Source organism: Globicephala melas, chromosome 8 (genome assembly GCF_963455315.2).
Source record: "Globicephala melas chromosome 8, mGloMel1.2, whole genome shotgun sequence".
Classification (NCBI taxonomy): domain Eukaryota; kingdom Metazoa; phylum Chordata; class Mammalia; order Artiodactyla; family Delphinidae; genus Globicephala; species Globicephala melas.
In genome coordinates this window covers 89,667,431-89,684,732 of record NC_083321.1, presented here as the reverse complement: position 1 = coordinate 89,684,732, position 17,302 = coordinate 89,667,431, and the positions used below count along the sequence as shown (strand labels likewise).

The following is a 17,302-nucleotide window of genomic DNA, read 5'->3' as shown; positions in this document are numbered from 1 at the left end:
AAAAATACTCTTTTCTCTTTCTACTTGGCTTGGAGTTTTTATTCCTTAATGGAGGTTGAATGTTATAAAACACTTTTTCTGTATCTATTGAGATGATCATTTTTTCCTTTAACTGTTAAGATAGTGGATTTTACTGGTCTATTTTCTAACATTAACTCAGTATTTCCGTCCTACAGTGAACTCAGCTTGGTCTTAATATATAATCTTTTTTGGTGTGTTAGCAGGATTCTATTTGCTTTTGTTCAGGCTCTTTGCATCTGTGATCATGCGTGAGTTTGTCATTTTTCCTCTCTCTTACTGTTCTTGATTGGTTTGTGATATACCAAGGTGTTATGCTGACTTCGTAAAATGAGTTGAGGAGTATATCCTCTGTTCTCTAGAATAGTTTGTGTGAGATTGAAAGTACCCATTCTTTGAATGTTCAACTTTTAGCTGATAGTTTACAATGGTAAGTAAAGAGACTGTTTAACCTACAGGTACGGGATATATTTCTGACTCTGTGAAGTAAGGCTGCAAAAGGGGGTATTTGACTCATTGCATTTTAGCAGTTTGTTATTACTGTACTGTTAGCTAATCATAAGGTTACAGTGTAGCTGTAAGTTATTCATTTGATTCTAGCATAGAGTAATAAAGTTGTTTTTACACAGAAGAGCCATTGTATTGAGAGTTAGGGAGTGTATCTAATTTTGTGAATGCTTTTACCTTTTTTCCTACAATACAAACAGAAAGGCAATGTTTCCTGCATGTAGACTAATTAAATTTCTATTTATCTTACAGAAGTAATAGACCTTACTCATGATAACAAAGATGATCTTCAGGCCGCCATTGCTTTGAGTCTGCTGGAGTCCCCCAAAATTCAAGTTGATGGAAGAGATCTTAACAGGTTATTGATTTAATTTATAGTCTTTGCTCTGCACATTAGTGTGTAGGTCAAAGGCAGTATCTCTGTGAAACAGTTCTGCCAAGCTTCTTTAATTGCACCTAAATGAAATTTCTTTTATGAGAAAATTTAAATTCACATTCGCTTACTTACTCTTTGGTTCACTTTTGAAGAAGCTAAATATGATAAGGGTCTTATTGCAGCCTGTGGTCTTTGAGTAGAAGCCTGCAAGGTTTTGTAGTTCACATTTGCTCGTGGGAAAAAACTGCCTAGGGCAAATATCCGATAAATATGTATTCTCTTTATTAACTTTGAGCCTTTGTAAACTTTGAATGTTTTGTTGTTGGCTATTGAAAATGAAAGTTATCGCTCAGCTCCCCTAGGACTAGGAGGATATATGTTTTGAATTGGTACTGATTTGGTGCTTGTCTGGTATTGTTCACAGATATCCAGTTCCATTGGTGCCCAATCAGTTTCCAGACACGTTTATCCCCTCATACTGCCAGGTTGTTTCTTTCAGGGAAACATAGGGCCATGGTTTGTGTGCCAAGCAATTTCGAGGCTCTTATCTTTAGCAGAGTGTCTCTCTTGCCTCTTTCAATGGCAAGGTCTGAGATAAGGCACTATTGTTGAAATGTAAAACTTTTAATATGGTAGCCATAAATAGTCTTGAGTCTCAACTCAGTTCCATCAGGGCCCTTGTTAGTAATAATCTCTGTTATGGCAGGATTAACAACTCGATGTTTAAACCTTTTCACTTATGTTGCAACCTTATAGTTATTATATAGCCAGTGGTTACCCAGTAAATAGTGTATCTGGCATTTTGAGTTACCTGTGAAAGCTTACCTACATCCTCCATATAGTAGATTGTTGTTTAACTCTTTTCTTTTTTGATGTGTGATATGTTGGCACAATATAGGATGCACGAGGCAACCTCTGCAGAAACTAAACGCTCAAAGAGAAAACGCTGTGAAGTCTGGGGAGAAAATCCCAATCCCAATGACTGGAGGCGAGTTGATGGTTGGCCTGTTGGGCTGAAAAATGTTGGCAATACATGTTGGTTTAGTGCTGTTATTCAGGTATGGTATTAAGAGACAACTGTGTCTTCTGGAAACGATTTTGTAATTTATTAAACTGAAATGTGAGAAACATAGCTTTAAAAAAAAGGAAACAGATAAATAAAACTGGAGGGTTTTCCCCATGGCATTATTGTGTTTTGGTTGCTTTCTTGTGTTTTCGACCGAGATGCTCTTGTGTCTAACTTGGTCAGTACTGAAAACAGAATCTTCTGTGGTTATAAATAGGTTGAGGAGGTGTTTTGGTGAATGCTGTATTACAGCAGAGCAAGAGCTAATAAGGAGAAATCAGTCTTTGGGAGGCTCTCATAAATGACCAGGCAGGAAGGAAATGATGGTGGCCTGGAACAGAGAAGTGGCATAAGCCATGGAAGGGAGGAGTCAAAGCATTCATGAGGTATTTAGGAGATCAGATCTATAGGATTTGATAAACAACCGGGTAGGGATATGTGCAGGAGGGGCTGAGAAAGACTGCAAGGTTTCTAGCTTGAGGTACCAGGTGGACGATAGTGCCATTTAACACTGGAGGAGGAATAATTTGCGTGAGTGTTAAACGCGGGATTTCAGTTCGTTTTATACATGCTGAGTTTGAGGGTCCACGTGGAGATACCGTGTAGGCAGTTATCTATGTGAATCTGTTGTTCAGTAAAAAGATCTGGGCTGCAGATATAGTTCTGGGAATCAGTAGCATGTAGATGGTGATAAACCCAAGCTAGAGGATGAATTCCCCTGGGGAGCGTGTTGCCTCTTAAACTTAACGTGGCTGCAGTGTAGCACTTGATCCTGCCCTGCCGGCTTCTCCTTCACAGTACTTGACACCGACCCAGCTGCTTAGCCAAAAATGGAACCCTCCGTTTACACACATAAAATCCATGGGTTCCTTCAGCTTACTCTGTGCCTGGACAGTTTTAACACTGGGGAAACAGCAGTGGATAAAACAAAGCCCTAACTCCCATGGAGTTTACTTGGAAAAGAGTGGGACCGACAGGAAACAAAATATATATCAGATGGCAGTAAGTGCTATAAAGATGAATGAATGGGGGCAGGAGGGGCTAGAACGGGTTCAGCTAGAGAGGGAAGGGGTGCTGTTTATATAGGGGGGTTACATATGGCCTTTCTGCTAAGGCGGGCATCTGAGTAGAGGCCTGACTTAGGCGAGGGAATGAGCCATGTAGTTCCATGAAGAATGTTTCATATAATTATATAGAGGACACTGCAGACAGGGAACAGCAAGTTCAGAGACTCAGGTCAGGAGCTGAGAAATAGGGAGAAGGCTGGAATTGAGTGACCGAGGAGGGGGAACAGACAGCTGTGAGTGCAGGGAGGTGGTGGAGGCGGGGCGGGGGAGGGGGAGCGTGGAGTCACGATGAGGGTTCAGGAATCACATGAGGTGGGAAAGTATTGGAAGGTTTGGAGCAGACAAGTGCTGCGATCCTACTTCCATTTTAAGAGGCTCACTGGCCTCTGCATTAAGAATAGGATGTAGGAAGGTCTTGGGGAATGAGGGACATGAGTCAGTTCTTTCCTTTTGAGAGAGAGGGAGAGATTGAGATTGAGACCGAGACCCTTCCCTGGATTCACTTCCCTCCTGTGAGAGATGGTGAAAGGAGCGAGCCTATGGAGGGGATGACTGAGAAAGGCTTCTGAGAAAGCATGGGAGGACAGGACAGAGAGCAGGGCGTGTGGGGAGGGCTTGGCCTCCGACAGCAAGAGGGCAAGAGGGTAACAGGGGAGAGGACAAGGAGGAAATGATGACTGCCAGTTAAAGTGGAAATAGTTCCTAGTAGTCGTTTTTTCCTCTGAAATAAGCAGCCATTTTTTGAGGCAGAGTGCAAGAGTGACAGAATCAGGTTTTAAAGGGAGTGAAAGTTTAAATGGTTGTTGTAAACAGCGGGAAACCAGTTGGCGCCAGAATACAGTGGTAGGATTTCTGAAAATGTGAAGGTCTACTTGAGGTTGTAGACCTTAAATGTATAGTGGTACCCACATGTCCTGTTTGATCGGGACTTCTTCTCTTAGCAGTTCTCCAAAACGCTTAAGTGGAAAATTAAATTCATTTAAGTTGGAGGATTTGCTGGGTATGGTGAAAGGACAAAAGAGCAGTTTGAGGGACTTCCCTGGTGGCACAGCGCAGTGGATGAGACTCCGCGCTCCCAAAGCAGGGGGTCCGGGTTCAATCCCTGGTCTGGGGAACTAGATCCTACATGCATGCTGCAACTAGGAGTTCGCATACTATAGCTAAGGAGCCTGCATGCTGCAACTAAGACCTAGTGCAACCAAATAAATAAATACATAAATAAATAAAAACTAAGAGATTGTTTCAAAAAAAAAAGAGCAGTTTGAGAATTTAATGAAAGATGGGTAGAGACCACGGAATCAAAGCTGGGGAGAGGGAAAAATGAAGACAGGAAGGGAGGACAGGAAAGAGGTCTGTTTGCTTGGGTTCCTGATGACGTCAAAGCACAGGTGTCTTGTGGGTCATTGAACAAATGAGCCAGAAGACAGGTTATGGTTCAAGAGGAGGTTTTTCTGAATTTGTGATCTGAGAAGCGGCAGTGTTTCTGGTATTGACATATCCTGGGTATGTAGAGATGGAGTGGAGGAATAGGTCATGAGACGTAAGATGCTCATGGGAGCTGGGGGGTCCCTCGGCTGAACAAAAGTACCTGTGTTCCCTCAGAAAATGTGAATTGGACTCCTGCTGTGTGCCTAGCACTGTTCTAAGCCCTTGAGATATAGGAGTGAACCAAACCAAGACAGAGACTTGCCCTTAGGGATTTAGATTCTTGTGAGGCAAGGCAGACAAGGAACAATAAATAGAAAATAAATAGTTGAAATAGGAATCAATAAATAGTTGAAAAACTAACTAGTTAACTTCATAGATGTTTATATAGTATGTTAAACTCTGGTCAGTGTGATAGAAAAGAGAGCAGGGTATGGGAGATTGGAATTGCCGCAGGAGGGACGGGAGCAGGTTCCAACATAAACTACGATGTTAGGTTAGGCTGTGTGAGGGGATGAGATTGGAGCAGTTGCCCTGGACGCAGCAGGCGAGGGAGTGAGCCAGGCAACTGTCGGGTGAGAGCATTCCACGTAGAAGGGGAAGCACCAAACAATGGCCACAAGGTGGGAGTGAGCTTGGCGTGTTCACAGGACATCAGAGTCCCGAGTGGCAGGAATGCTAGGAGCGGAGGCAAGGATCACTGGAGGTGGGGTTGGAGAGGTAACTTGTCTTTTGCTCTGAGTGAGATGGGGAGTCATGAGGGTTCTGAGCAGAGGAGTAATGGACTCTGACTCGAGTTTTAAAAGGCTCCCTCGGGCCACTGTGAGGAGAGCAGAATGGAGGGGGCGCGGATACAAGTGGAGAGACCTATGAAGGGGGCCGCTGCGGTCATCACTGAGAGGCCGTGCTGCCCTGGACCAGGCTGGTAGCTGTGGAAATAGAGAAGAGGTTGGAATCTTGATTTATTCCCAAGGCAGAGCTGACAGGATGTCCTGTGGGTTGGGTACTGACCAAAGTCACCGAGTAAGGATGGCAGACTTGGGATGGCAGAGCTCTCACCATATGACAGTCTTCAGCGAATCAGGTGCTTTATTTTGGTTACATTAGAAAGATAGTTAGAAGGAGCTGTGTGGAGAGTGGGCTGATACAGAGGAGGTTCTAGAGCCAGGGAGACGATGTGCCGTGATCCAGGTGAGCCGTGATGGGAGTTTGATTAGAGCAGGTGATAGGGACTGATAGAGAGGAGGTGGTTATGAATAAAATAGCGCCCCAGAGGCAGAGTGCAAGGGACGTCTTACTGGATGTAAATGGTTGATAAAGGGAAAGGAGTCAACGATTATTCTGAAGTTCTAAACTTTGATGCCTGGAGGAGGAGGATGTAATTAGTGATACAGAGACTACAGGAGAAGAAGCAGATGTTGGAGGATCAAGTTGATATTGGTTTGGGAAATGAGTAACATCAGCTCACACTGTTGTAGTTTTTAAGAATAATAGCATCTTTGGGAAAAGCCAGATTTTGGTGAAGGTGAGGAAGTGGAGTGAAGGAACTTGAGAACGTAAGGCCATTTTTCTCAAGGTAGAACAGAAGTGCTGGAACATGTTACGGGATAGTCAGCCGAGTAGGGATGAAACCAGGAGGAATGGAGATGCGCTAGGTAGACATGGGAGGTGGGAAGAGAAGAGATGGGGCTGCTTGTAGAGCTGAGCATCCCAGCCCCGGCTGCAGATAGAACTTTGGTATCACATCCTAACCCGACTTAAGTTCCCAGTCCAGGTGTACACTCCTATTGGCTGAATCCCGGTAGAGCTTGTCGTGGAGTGGGGGAAGTCGGAGGCTTATAGTCCACCCAGGATGCTGCTTCAAGAGTTCCAGTCTGTGGGCTGGAGGGCTTTTCATCTGAGGATTATGTTGGGATGAGGAGTTATATTCATGCAAGAGGTTTTTTTTTTTTTATTTGCTGTACGCGGGCCTCTCACCGTTGTGGCCTCTCCCGTTGCGGAGCACAGGCTCCGGACGCGCAGGCTCAGCAGCCATGGCTCACGGGCCCAGCTGCTCTGCGTCATGTGGGATCTTCCCGGACCGGGGCACAAACCCGTGTCCCCTGCATCGGCAGGGGGACTCCCAACCACTGCGCCACCAGGGAAGCCCATACAAGAGATTTTTTAAAACATTAACTTGCAAAAGATATTCGTAGTTGGAAAAATGTATGATTTACAAACAGTAAAAGGGAATTCCTTTCCCTGATCCTGCCAGCCAGAGATATCTGTTAAAATTTCTTAAAATACAGTATTTAAGGCAAAGAGTGGAGAATAGTAAAGCTTTAGAAAGAAATGTTTCAAATCCCTGTACTATTAAGTCCCCATTGTACCCATCGCCCGTCATACCACCCCCTTCACACAGATACAACCACAGGTGTATGTAACCCTAAACAGTGTATCATGTTGTTTTATATGATTAAACTTCTTATGAACAATGTAATACTCTATCTTTCTACACCTTTTTCTCACACAGAATATTTCTGAGATACATCTGTGTTGATACATGTAGCTCTTGATCACTCATTTTTACTGTGTAATTGTCCTTTTATGAAAACATTGTTTCTACGGTATTATTTTAATGACTATATAATAATCCGTTATACAGATGTACTATAGTTTATTTAATCTTTTCCTGCTAGCCATTAGGTTTTTTCTAGTTTTTTCCTAAAAAGGATTAACATTCTTTTGGCGAAATTTTTATGTGTAGCCATTATTATTTCCTTAGACATAGTAGAATTACTAGGTTGACAGTTATACATACTTTTAAGGTAAAAAATATTTTTTTGCTGCAGTTATTTTGAAAGAAAGGCTATTAATCCATTTCTTTATTTCAGTCTCTGTTTCAATTGCCTGAATTCCGAAGACTTGTCCTCAGCTATAGCCTACCGCAGAACGTACTTGAAAATTGTCCAAGTCACACGGTAAATTGGTGTCAAGGAATCTTCACTGTTGTTTAGTCCCATTCTTCCCAAAGGCCTTTTAATTTTGGTTAAAGCTGGTTCCTGTGATGCTCTTTGGCTTGTGCAACATTTGTTTTCATTTCCAAATGGCTCTTTTTCTTTCTTTGTGACAAGAAATAATGTAAAGTTAAGCAGGAATAAAATTAGGAAAACAGTTCTAAGAAAGGGGCAGGTCACCCTGATGGCCTCAGCTTTTCTGCCTCTGGGTGGGAGATTTAGAAATCCCTGTCTGTCTGCGCCTTCTTCAGGCTCCCTTAGTCGCTTGCGCTGAGGGATGCAGAGTGGATGACATCATGCCGGGAGGCCTGGGCCTTCTTAGAAGTCTTTAGTCCATTCTTGCCAAAGGATATAGCCTCCTGCTGAGATCTAACCCTTCCCAGGATTTCCCTTGGTGATGCCTTTCCCAAAAGGAGGGATGGCAGCGGTTTTAGAAAATAAACACTTTTGCTTTCTGACATTATTCTCTCTCTGGCTTCTACATAGATATTCTCGAGTTTAGGGCAGTCCCCTACACAGACTTTATCAGAGTACCTATAACAGTTTGAGACCTGATTCCAATCTAGAACTTTGTAAATATAAATTAGAGATTGTTGACCACTTTTTTCTTTATGTGTTCAAATTTTCCAAATATGAGGTTATAAGAGTACACATCGCTATCTTTCCTGCAGGAAAAGAGAAATATCGTGTTTATGCAGGAGCTTCAGTATTTGTTTGCTCTGATGATGGGATCAAATCGCAAGTTTGTAGACCCTTCAGCAGCCCTGGACCTCTTAAAGGGAGCATTCCGATCGCCTGAGGAGCAGCAGGTACAGGAAGCCCATAGTCCTCGTTCTTTCCCTCGACTCTGGAGTTTGCAATGATGCCTTGTTACTACTACTGTGATGTTGCCTTGTTTCAGCTGTGTAATAAGCTACGAACGTGACTATGCAGGACTCCGGGTGCCTGCTTTTGCCCTTTGTAATGCCTAAGGAACAAGTAAAAAAAAGTGTGTGCATGTACGTGTTGTGTGGGGGAGGCTGGCTGTTTTAAAGGAAAGAAGAAAAAATAGTAGAGAGAATAGAATTTTCCAGGGGCTGTTGAAGTAGAAAGGAGGAGATTGGAAAATATCTCAGTAAATCATGGCAGAGGGTCACCGAGAAAAGGAAAGTCTGTCCTTTGTCTGCACCTTTGTCTTGGGATGGCCCAAATAGAAATCCTATTTTTAAAACGATCTAAACCTGAGTTCAGTAGCTTTTCTGAGCAGTCTTTCTCTTCTAGACTCTAGTACGTTCCTTTCCCTACCTCTTATTCAGATCAAAGCTATCACTATTAGAGCAGCTTCTTCTTCATAAAATTACATTTTTTATCTATTTGTCTAAAGGTCCTGCAGTTCTACAAAATTCTCAAAACATTTCATAAAGGTTTCCTTTCTCCATTCAGATCTCATATTGTTCTAGAGAACTTCAGTCTGTTCTTTGGACCTTTTTTTCAAGGCCTAACTGGAAGATTTTGTTAGTTTGTTACAAATAGATGTGGCTGGAAGGGGTAGTGTTCCCATTTCCTTCTAATCAGAAATCGCCCAATGGGTCTTGTGTGTTGTCTGCAGCAGCTGGGTTCCAATGTTCCTTGTATCTTCACGATATTTGGACCTGAAAAAGAAGTCCTTTGTAGTAATAGAATCTTAATCATTGGTGGGATAAGGGCATATTTTCATTTCCCTAAGTATACTGTTGGGTCTAACTCATGCAATTTGTGTGTCTGTTACAGCAAGATGTGAGTGAATTCACACACAAGCTCCTGGATTGGCTAGAGGACGCATTCCAGCTAGCTGTTAATGTTAAGTGAGTGTTGAGGATTTGTTTGTACATCCTTCCTACTCACAGCGGGCCAGTGAGAATTATGATTTGGGGGGAAATTATTCTTCTCAAGTAGAAATTGCTGATTTTTACCAAACCCTGTGGGGTAACCACTCATATTTGTCATTGTTTATCCCCCTTGCCCTTGGTTTTCCCCCTATAGATAATCATATTAATCTGTAACTTTTTTTCTAAAAGGGTCATAACTGTTAACTTTTTAAAAGTCATCACCTGTGCTGTAAAAGTATTGAAAGATAGAAATCAATCCTTGATGTGAGAATGGAGGTATAATATGAATACATTGAATTTAATTATTTCAGTCACTGACAGAAGTAAAATTCAAAGCAAAGAATATAAATAGCCCTTGCCAAATACAGATGCAGAGATACTTGCTTCCTAAGTTTTTTTTTTAAACTCATAAAACAGCTTTCCAAATAGCATCTTACATAGTTAATTTAAGATAGGCTTATAGAAATAGGCTGTTTTCATTCCATCTCTATTGTGCCACCAGGAAAACATTTTCATATTCATTTGGAAAACTGAACAAGAGGGTTCATTCTTACCTTTATATGACTTCTATACCTTATATATTTCTGTCACTGGATATAGATGTATATATTGAATGTACACACACACATGTATTTGCATGTATGACTCCCCTGTTAGACTTGCAGTTCTGTAAGGCCAGGGATCATGCCTGTATTGCCTTTGTGTCTCCAGAATTTGGTACAGTGCTGGGTATATACTTGTTTAATGAGGGGTTTTTTTGTTTTTTAATTTTCTTTAACATCTTTATTGGAGTATAATGGCTTTACAATGGTGTGTTAGTTTCTGCTTTATAACAAAGTGAATCAGCTATACATATACATATATCCCCATATCGCCTCCCTCTTGCGTCTCCCTCCCACCTTCCCTATCCCACCCCTCTAGGTGGTCGCAAAGCACCGAGCTGATCTCCCTGTGCTATGCGGCTGCTTCCCACTAGCTATCTATTTTGGTAGTATATATAAGTCCATGCCACTCTGTCACTTCGTCCCATCTTACCCTTCCCCCTCCCCGTGTCCTCAAGTCCATTCCCTACATCTGCATCTTTATTCCTGTCCTGCCCCTCGGTTCTTCAGAACCATTTTATTTTTTTCTTTAGATTCCATATATAATGTGTTACCATATGGTATTTGTTTTTCTCTTTCTGACTTGCTTCACTGTATGACAGACTCTAGGTCCATCCACCTCACTACAAATAACTCAATTTCATTTCTTTTTATGGGTGAGTAATATTCCATTCTATATATGTGTCACATCTTCTTTATCCATTCATCTGTCGATGGAAACTTAGGTTGCTTCCATGCCCTGGCTATTCAATGAGTTCTTGAACTGAACTAATCCGTTACTTATTTTAGAGCATACTTAGATCTTTGAGGGTTGATGAAAATGTATTATTTTTGCTTTTGAATGCTGGTTTGGCTTAATGTATTGCTTATCTGATCCAAATGATACAGAATTGTTTCCTTGTTTTAAAAGCAGCAATCCCAGGAACAAATCTGAAAATCCAATGGTGCAGCTATTCTACGGTACTTTCCTCACTGAAGGGATTCATGAAGGTAAATTCTCTGCTCTAAATGTTAATTCTAGACTTGTGACCACATCTGTATTACTGTGAAATGGCTTGAGAGTCAGACAAATGCAGGTCTGAATACTGGTTCTGCCTCTTAGTATGTGTGTGATCGTGGACAAATTACATGAGATCCTGGATCCTCAGTCTCTTCATCTGTAAAGCGGGCACAGTGTTCGTCTCAGAGTTGCTATATTGAATTGTGTAATATTTGCACAGCCTAAATCTGGTATTAATGTCAGACACACACTGATGTTAATCAGTTTTCTCTGTTGTTTTATCTAATCTCAAGGTTTCATTGAGTCAGGCTGCCAGAAGTGTGTCTACTCTAGGGGCTTATCTAAGCTGCATGTTGGACACATGGCCAGTCATTCTCCATCTAACACCTGTCTTCTTTTACCCCTCTGATAGGCTTTGTAAAACAGTCTAATCCAGGGACTTCCCTGGTGGTCCAGAGGTTAAGACTCTGTGCTTCCACTGCAGGGGGCATCGGTTCAATCCCTGGTCAGGGAACTAAGATTCTGCATGCCATGCCGTGTGGCCAAAAAAAAAAAAATCCAATCCACCGTCACTCCCAAAAAACAGCATTTCTTGATATCATATAACTAGTCAAGTGTTCAAACGCCCAATTCGTTTTACAATTTCATGTGTATATAAATATATAATTTTACATATGTAAAAATAAATACACTTCCCCATATGTATACTTTTTTACAGTTTGTTTTAATCAGGATGCAAATGTGGTTCATTTATGATTGGTCTTTTAAGTTCTTTTCAAAATCTGCAGACTGTCCCTTCCGTCCATTCTTTCTTCCTTGAAATACATTTTGTAAGAAATTAGGTTGTTTGTTCTCTTATATTCTCTACAGTCTAAAATTTTGCTGCTTGCGTATCTGTGATATAGTTTAACATGTTCCTCTTTGCTCCTCTTTTTGTAACTTGATAGTTGGATCTAGAGTTTGACCAGATTCAGGTAAGGCTTTTTAATTAGTCAAGACTAACTCACAGGTGGTGGGACAGTCTTTGACTAGGAGGCATAGTTGGTTGTCTTTCTTTTTGTGATGTTAGCAGTTGTTAATGATCTATGCCTGGATCCGCTGGTTCATTAGAGGTAGCCATCCCGGCTAAGTATACTTGTAACCAGTTCTCAGCAAGTTGCTGAATTAAGAAGATACTGTCTGTGTGGTGCCAGGAAAAAAGCTTTCGATAGCAGTAGTGATGTCTTTTAAAAAGCAATCTGTTTCTTTGCCTAGGGAAGCCCTTTTGTAACAATGAGACCTTCGGCCAGTATCCCCTTCAGGTAAATGGTTATCGCAACTTAGACGAATGTTTGGAAGGGGCCATGGTGGAGGGTGACATTGAGCTGCTTCCTTCCGATCATTCAGTGAAATATGGACAAGAGGTGAGTTGGATATTTTTATTTGCTTTGCCAAGACAAAGCCAGTTAAATAGGACTGAGCTTTTGGGCAAACTGTTTTCACATCACATATTAAATAACTTTACACTAACAGGACTTGAACTAGTCTGAAGTCTCTCATGAGTTGATAAGAGTTAGTGAGTCTTAGTGTTTGATGAATAAATTCTTGTATGAATTTGAGTTAATCGTATAAAGGTTGTATGCTGCTTCTGACGTTTTAAGTATGATCAAGTTTCTCTCTTTCTGTTGAAGCCTACCTGTACCTGAGTAGGGAGAACCACTGCCTCCATATTTTCGGAGGGTAAAAGTACAGTGATTAACTCCTATGGTATGCCATTTAGAATATTTTCCCTATTATAGTGTTTACTTTTCTCAGTTGTAAATTCTGCCTTTGCTTTAAAATTTTTTAAATGTAAGATTCATTTATTTATTTTTGTGGGTTGGAAAGAAAGGGGGAATTACAAGCAAGGGTAATTAATATCTCAAAGTTCCCGTTAAGAATTAGTTACATTGTAGCATAATTGCCAACACCACACAGCTTGCATTATTCTCGTTTCATCATACATTTTGAACAGAATTGTGCCTTATATGAGTCCAACTCAGTAATTACTTATAAGAGAAAGAAAATCTTTCTTGAATTAAATAGGGAGCCTGACTTGAGCCTTGTTAAAAGTGTATTAGCTGTAGAGCAGTGTTGGAACTGGGAGAGAGCTACTGCCTCCCTAGCTTTCCAAGGAAAGTATTAATTCCTGATTGGGAGGCATATCATCTGTGCCATCTGTGCAGAGCTGATGCTTGCTCTTACAAAAGGCAAGGAGTGTTCATTAGCGACTTAGACCTCTGGAGACCTCTATTCAAGAATGGGACCTCTCTATTAAAAAAAAAAAAAAGAAAATGGTGCATATTTAGGTATAGCTCTGAGGTGGCCAGACAGGCTGTCTGGATTCTCCTCATGCTGACAAGGGTATGTGGAGGGAATATAGCTATTTGCATCTTTGGTAAAGGGAACATTTTAAAGCTGTTCATACAGACCTCTGGCATACAGGTGAATTGAACAGAAATGCCTTTCCGGGTTTAGCTTCTTCCTCATCTATTATCAGTGACAGTTGAGATCTTCTTTATATTTTAGTGCTTTCTGTTCTTGAAACTCAAGGCAACATTATAGGTTGATTTGACTAAGTCCTTTGTGAGATCTGTAAATTCTTGGAATCCAGAGATTTTCTCAGAAACTTCAGAACTCATAATCATGAAGCTATTTCAAGTTTCCTTTTTAGAAATAAAGGGGATTCAAATTATGGTTAATAGACTGTAAATAAATAGTATATAATATATGTACACATATTAATCTTTCTGGACAATTTCTAATTCTTTGGTTAGGCTAGCCATTTTCTCCAGGTTTTAAACCTCTTGAATACTGATGGTGCAGTGAATGATGTGTAGATTCTTGGTGAAGTTCACATATTTAAGGGTTGTCATATCTGAGGATGATAGTTGAGTTGAAATGTTGTTCACTGGCTTGTAAATTTGGAGTCTTGAGAAGTGTTTAACCATATTCTCTAAGAAGGCATGATTCTAAGTGGTCATTTTACTGTTTGGAGTAAAAAAAAAAGAACTCTAGTATGAGTTTGATTACCAAAGGAAGAAAGTCTGGTGAGGGATAGTTTAAATCTGGCTGTTGCTATTTCCTAAAATTAACTTTTCTCTCCCGCATTTCTACGCCTGACATAGCGTTGGTTTACAAAACTACCTCCAGTGTTGACCTTTGAACTCTCAAGATTTGAGTTCAATCAGTCCCTTGGTCAGCCAGAGAAAATTCACAACAAACTGGAATTTCCTCAGATCATTTATATGGACAGGTGAGTTCTGTGGTTGATTGTCTTCTTAATGTGTTGTAGCAGTAGCAGTGAGCATATACTAAGTGTATTGTACATAGGACTCACCTGCAGCTCTTGATAATATACATATTTGGATTCAGTGGATCTAGGTTGCGACCTAAGAGTTTGCATTTCTAAGAAGCTCTCAGGGCAATGCTGTTTGATGCTTCTGATCTCTGGACCACAATTTGAGTGGCTAGGCTTCAGGTGAAAGCCCTGCTGTCTGGTGGACAGTATCTGGAGTAGCTGCTGTGTATTTCTTTCTCATTTAATACTGTTTGTATTCCTGAAAAAAGAAAAAAATCCTAGACAGACTTACATTATAGAATTTTAATCTTCTTAAAGTCTGTTTTATTGACATATAGTTCACATACAAAGAAATGTTACCATTCTTAGGTGTACAGCTGATGAATTTCAACGAATGTATACAGCCAAGTAATACCACCATCACCCGGAAGGTGATATAGATATAGAACATTTCCATCGCCCAGGAGGTTCCCTCGTGCCCCTTTGCAGTCAGTCCCTTCCCTCCACCTTCAGGCAACCACTTGTTTTCTGGCCCTGTACTTTTGTCATTTTTAGAATGTCATAATTAGGGACATTAATATTCAGTATGAGCCCTCTTGTGGCCGTCATCTTTCACTTAGAATAATGTATTTGGAATTCATCCATGTTGTTGCATATATCAGTGATTTCTTTCTTAATGTTATTGAGTAGTATTACATTGTATGGAGGTACCACAATATTTTTTCCATCAACTAGTTGATGGACATTTCAGATGTATCCAGTTTTAGGCTATTATGAATAAAGCTGCTGTGAACTTTCACATAGAAGTCTTGGTGTGGTTTTTAGTGCTTCTGGGTAAAATACCTGGGAGTGAGATTGCTGTTGTATGAAAAGTATATTTTTAACTTTATAAGAAATTACCAAACTTTTCTAAAGTGGCTGTACAGTTTTGCGTTCCTATCAGCAGTGTATGAGAGTTAACATTTGCTCCAAATCCTCAACAATACTTGGAATTATCGGTCTTTTAAGTTTTAGCCATTCTCTTGGGTTTGTAGGATTTTATTTTTCTTTTGATTTATAGTTCCCTGATAACTAACAATGTTGACCATATTTTCATGTGCTTAATTAATGGTCATTTGTGTATTTTTCTTAGGTGAAGTGTCTGTTCATATCTTTTGTCCACTTTTTAATTTGGTTGGTTGTGTTCATACTGAGTTGTAAGAGTTCTTTATATATTTTAGATACAAATCCAAATATTTTCTAACTCTACTTGTCTCTTCCATTTCTTTACTGGTATTTTTAGAAGAGTAGGGGTTTTTGGTTTTGATGAAGTCTAATGTATCAAGTGCCCTTTTATAGTTTGTGGGGTTTTGTGTTCTAATTAAGAAATCTGCCAACCCAAGGTCACAAAGGTTTTCTTCGATATTTTTCCAGAAATTTTGTAATTTTAACTCTTATGTTTATGTCTATGACCCATTTAGAGTTCATTTTCATATATGGTATGAGGTAAGGGGATTTTTTTTGCAGGGTGCGTAAGGCGGCATGCGGATGTCCAATTATTCCAGCATCATTTGCTGAAAAGACTCTTTTCCCCCATTGAATTACCTTGGTACTTTTTTCAAAAATTAGTTGAACTTGTATTTGTAGGCCTTTTTCTGGAGGTTTTATTCTGTCTATTGTATAATCTTATGCCAGTGCTACATTGTCTTGACTACTGTGATTTTTTTTAACATCTTTATTGGAATATAATTGCTTTACAATGGTGTGTTAGTTTCTGCTTTATAACAAAGTGAATCAGTTATACATATACATATGTTCCCATATCTCTTCCCTCTTGCGTCTCCCTCTCTCCCACCCTCCCTATCCCACCCTTCTAGGTGGTCACAAACCACCTGACTACTGTGATTTTATTGTAAATCTTGACATCAGAGATTGGGTGGGTGTAAACCTCCCACTTTGCTATTCTTTTTAAAAAATTGTTTGGGCTATTCTGATCCATTTCTATCTAAATATTAGAAGCAGCTTGTCAAAACCCCTAATAGCTATTAGGATTTTGATTGGGACTGTGTTGAACCTATAGATCAATTTGGGGAAATTGACATCTTAACAATTTTTAGTCCTTCAATCTATGAATATGGTATAGCTCCATTTACTTGAGTCTTTGCTAATTTCTCTCAACAGTGATTTATAATTTTTTGTGTACAGTTCTTGAACATATCCGATTGTTTATCCCTAAATAATTATTGCTTTTGATGTTATTATAAGACTTTTTAAAAAACTTTACTTTTTGTTTGCTCTTTACAAGTATACAGAAATGCAATAGATTTTTTTCCCCTTTCTTTTTAAATTGACTTTGCATCTTTTGACCTTACTAAGAAATTCACTTATTAGTTCTGATGCATTTTCGTAGATTCCTTGACTTTTCCTATGTAGATGATCATGTTATCTGCAACTAAAGGCAGCTTTACTTCTTCCTTTTCTATCTGTATGACTTTTACTTCTTTTTTTTACCTTACTGCACTGGCTATGCCTCCAGTAAAACATTGAATAGAAGAGGCAAGAGTGGGCATTCTTGGATTGTTCCTGATACTAGGGGAAAGCTTTCAGTCTTTCACCATTAAATATGATGTTAGCTCTGTGTTTTCATAGATATCCTTTGTCTGATTAAGACAGTTTCCTTGTATCCCAAGTTTGCTGAAACTTTGTGTCATTAATGTTTTTAAATGTAAATTGTGTTTGTGGGATTATTATTTGCTTAGGTACATGTACAGGAGCAAAGAGCTTGTTCGAAGTAAAAGAGAGTGTATTCGAAAGTTGAAAGAGGAAATAAAAGTTCTGCAGCAAAAACTGGAAAGGTAAGTCATAGACAGCTTTGTACTTAGAAATGTGAAAGATAGAGTAGGATATTCAAATCGGATAATTTGCTTTTATCTAAAAATTCAGAGTTTTAAGTATTAACTAGTGTTATTTTATAAAATAGATAAGAAAAATGTGTTTCTACGTGTGAAACTGTCTTTAAGATGTGCAGTAGTAGTCCCAGGGAACATTAGTGTCCCAAGTCACACAATTGGCAGCGTACTGAAGGGCACCCAATTCTGAT

General features: G+C 39.9%; 1 protein-coding gene across 11 annotated transcripts in view; it reads left to right on the top strand.

The window, feature by feature from the left end:
• USP28 (ubiquitin specific peptidase 28) overlaps positions 1 to 17,302 on the top strand; it is a 56,740-nt gene that overhangs the window by 20,726 nt on the left and 18,712 nt on the right. For 6 of the 11 annotated variants that reach the window (XM_030837316.3, XM_060304065.2, XM_060304066.2 and 3 more), the window contains 9 exons: positions 778 to 883; positions 1,800 to 1,959; positions 7,333 to 7,419; positions 8,127 to 8,264; positions 9,205 to 9,278; positions 10,815 to 10,894; positions 12,159 to 12,307; positions 14,051 to 14,178; positions 16,962 to 17,057. In XM_030837316.3, the coding sequence (XP_030693176.1) occupies positions 778 to 883; positions 1,800 to 1,959; positions 7,333 to 7,419; positions 8,127 to 8,264; positions 9,205 to 9,278; positions 10,815 to 10,894; positions 12,159 to 12,307; positions 14,051 to 14,178; positions 16,962 to 17,057 (1,018 nt within the window). Of the gene's footprint in view, positions 1 to 777; positions 884 to 1,799; positions 1,960 to 7,332; positions 7,420 to 8,126; positions 8,265 to 9,204; positions 9,279 to 10,814; positions 10,895 to 12,158; positions 12,308 to 12,574; positions 12,651 to 14,050; positions 14,179 to 16,961; positions 17,058 to 17,302 lie in introns of those variants that run through there. The other 5 variants (XM_030837320.3, XM_060304068.2, XM_030837382.3 and 2 more) reach the window with 2 other exon arrangements.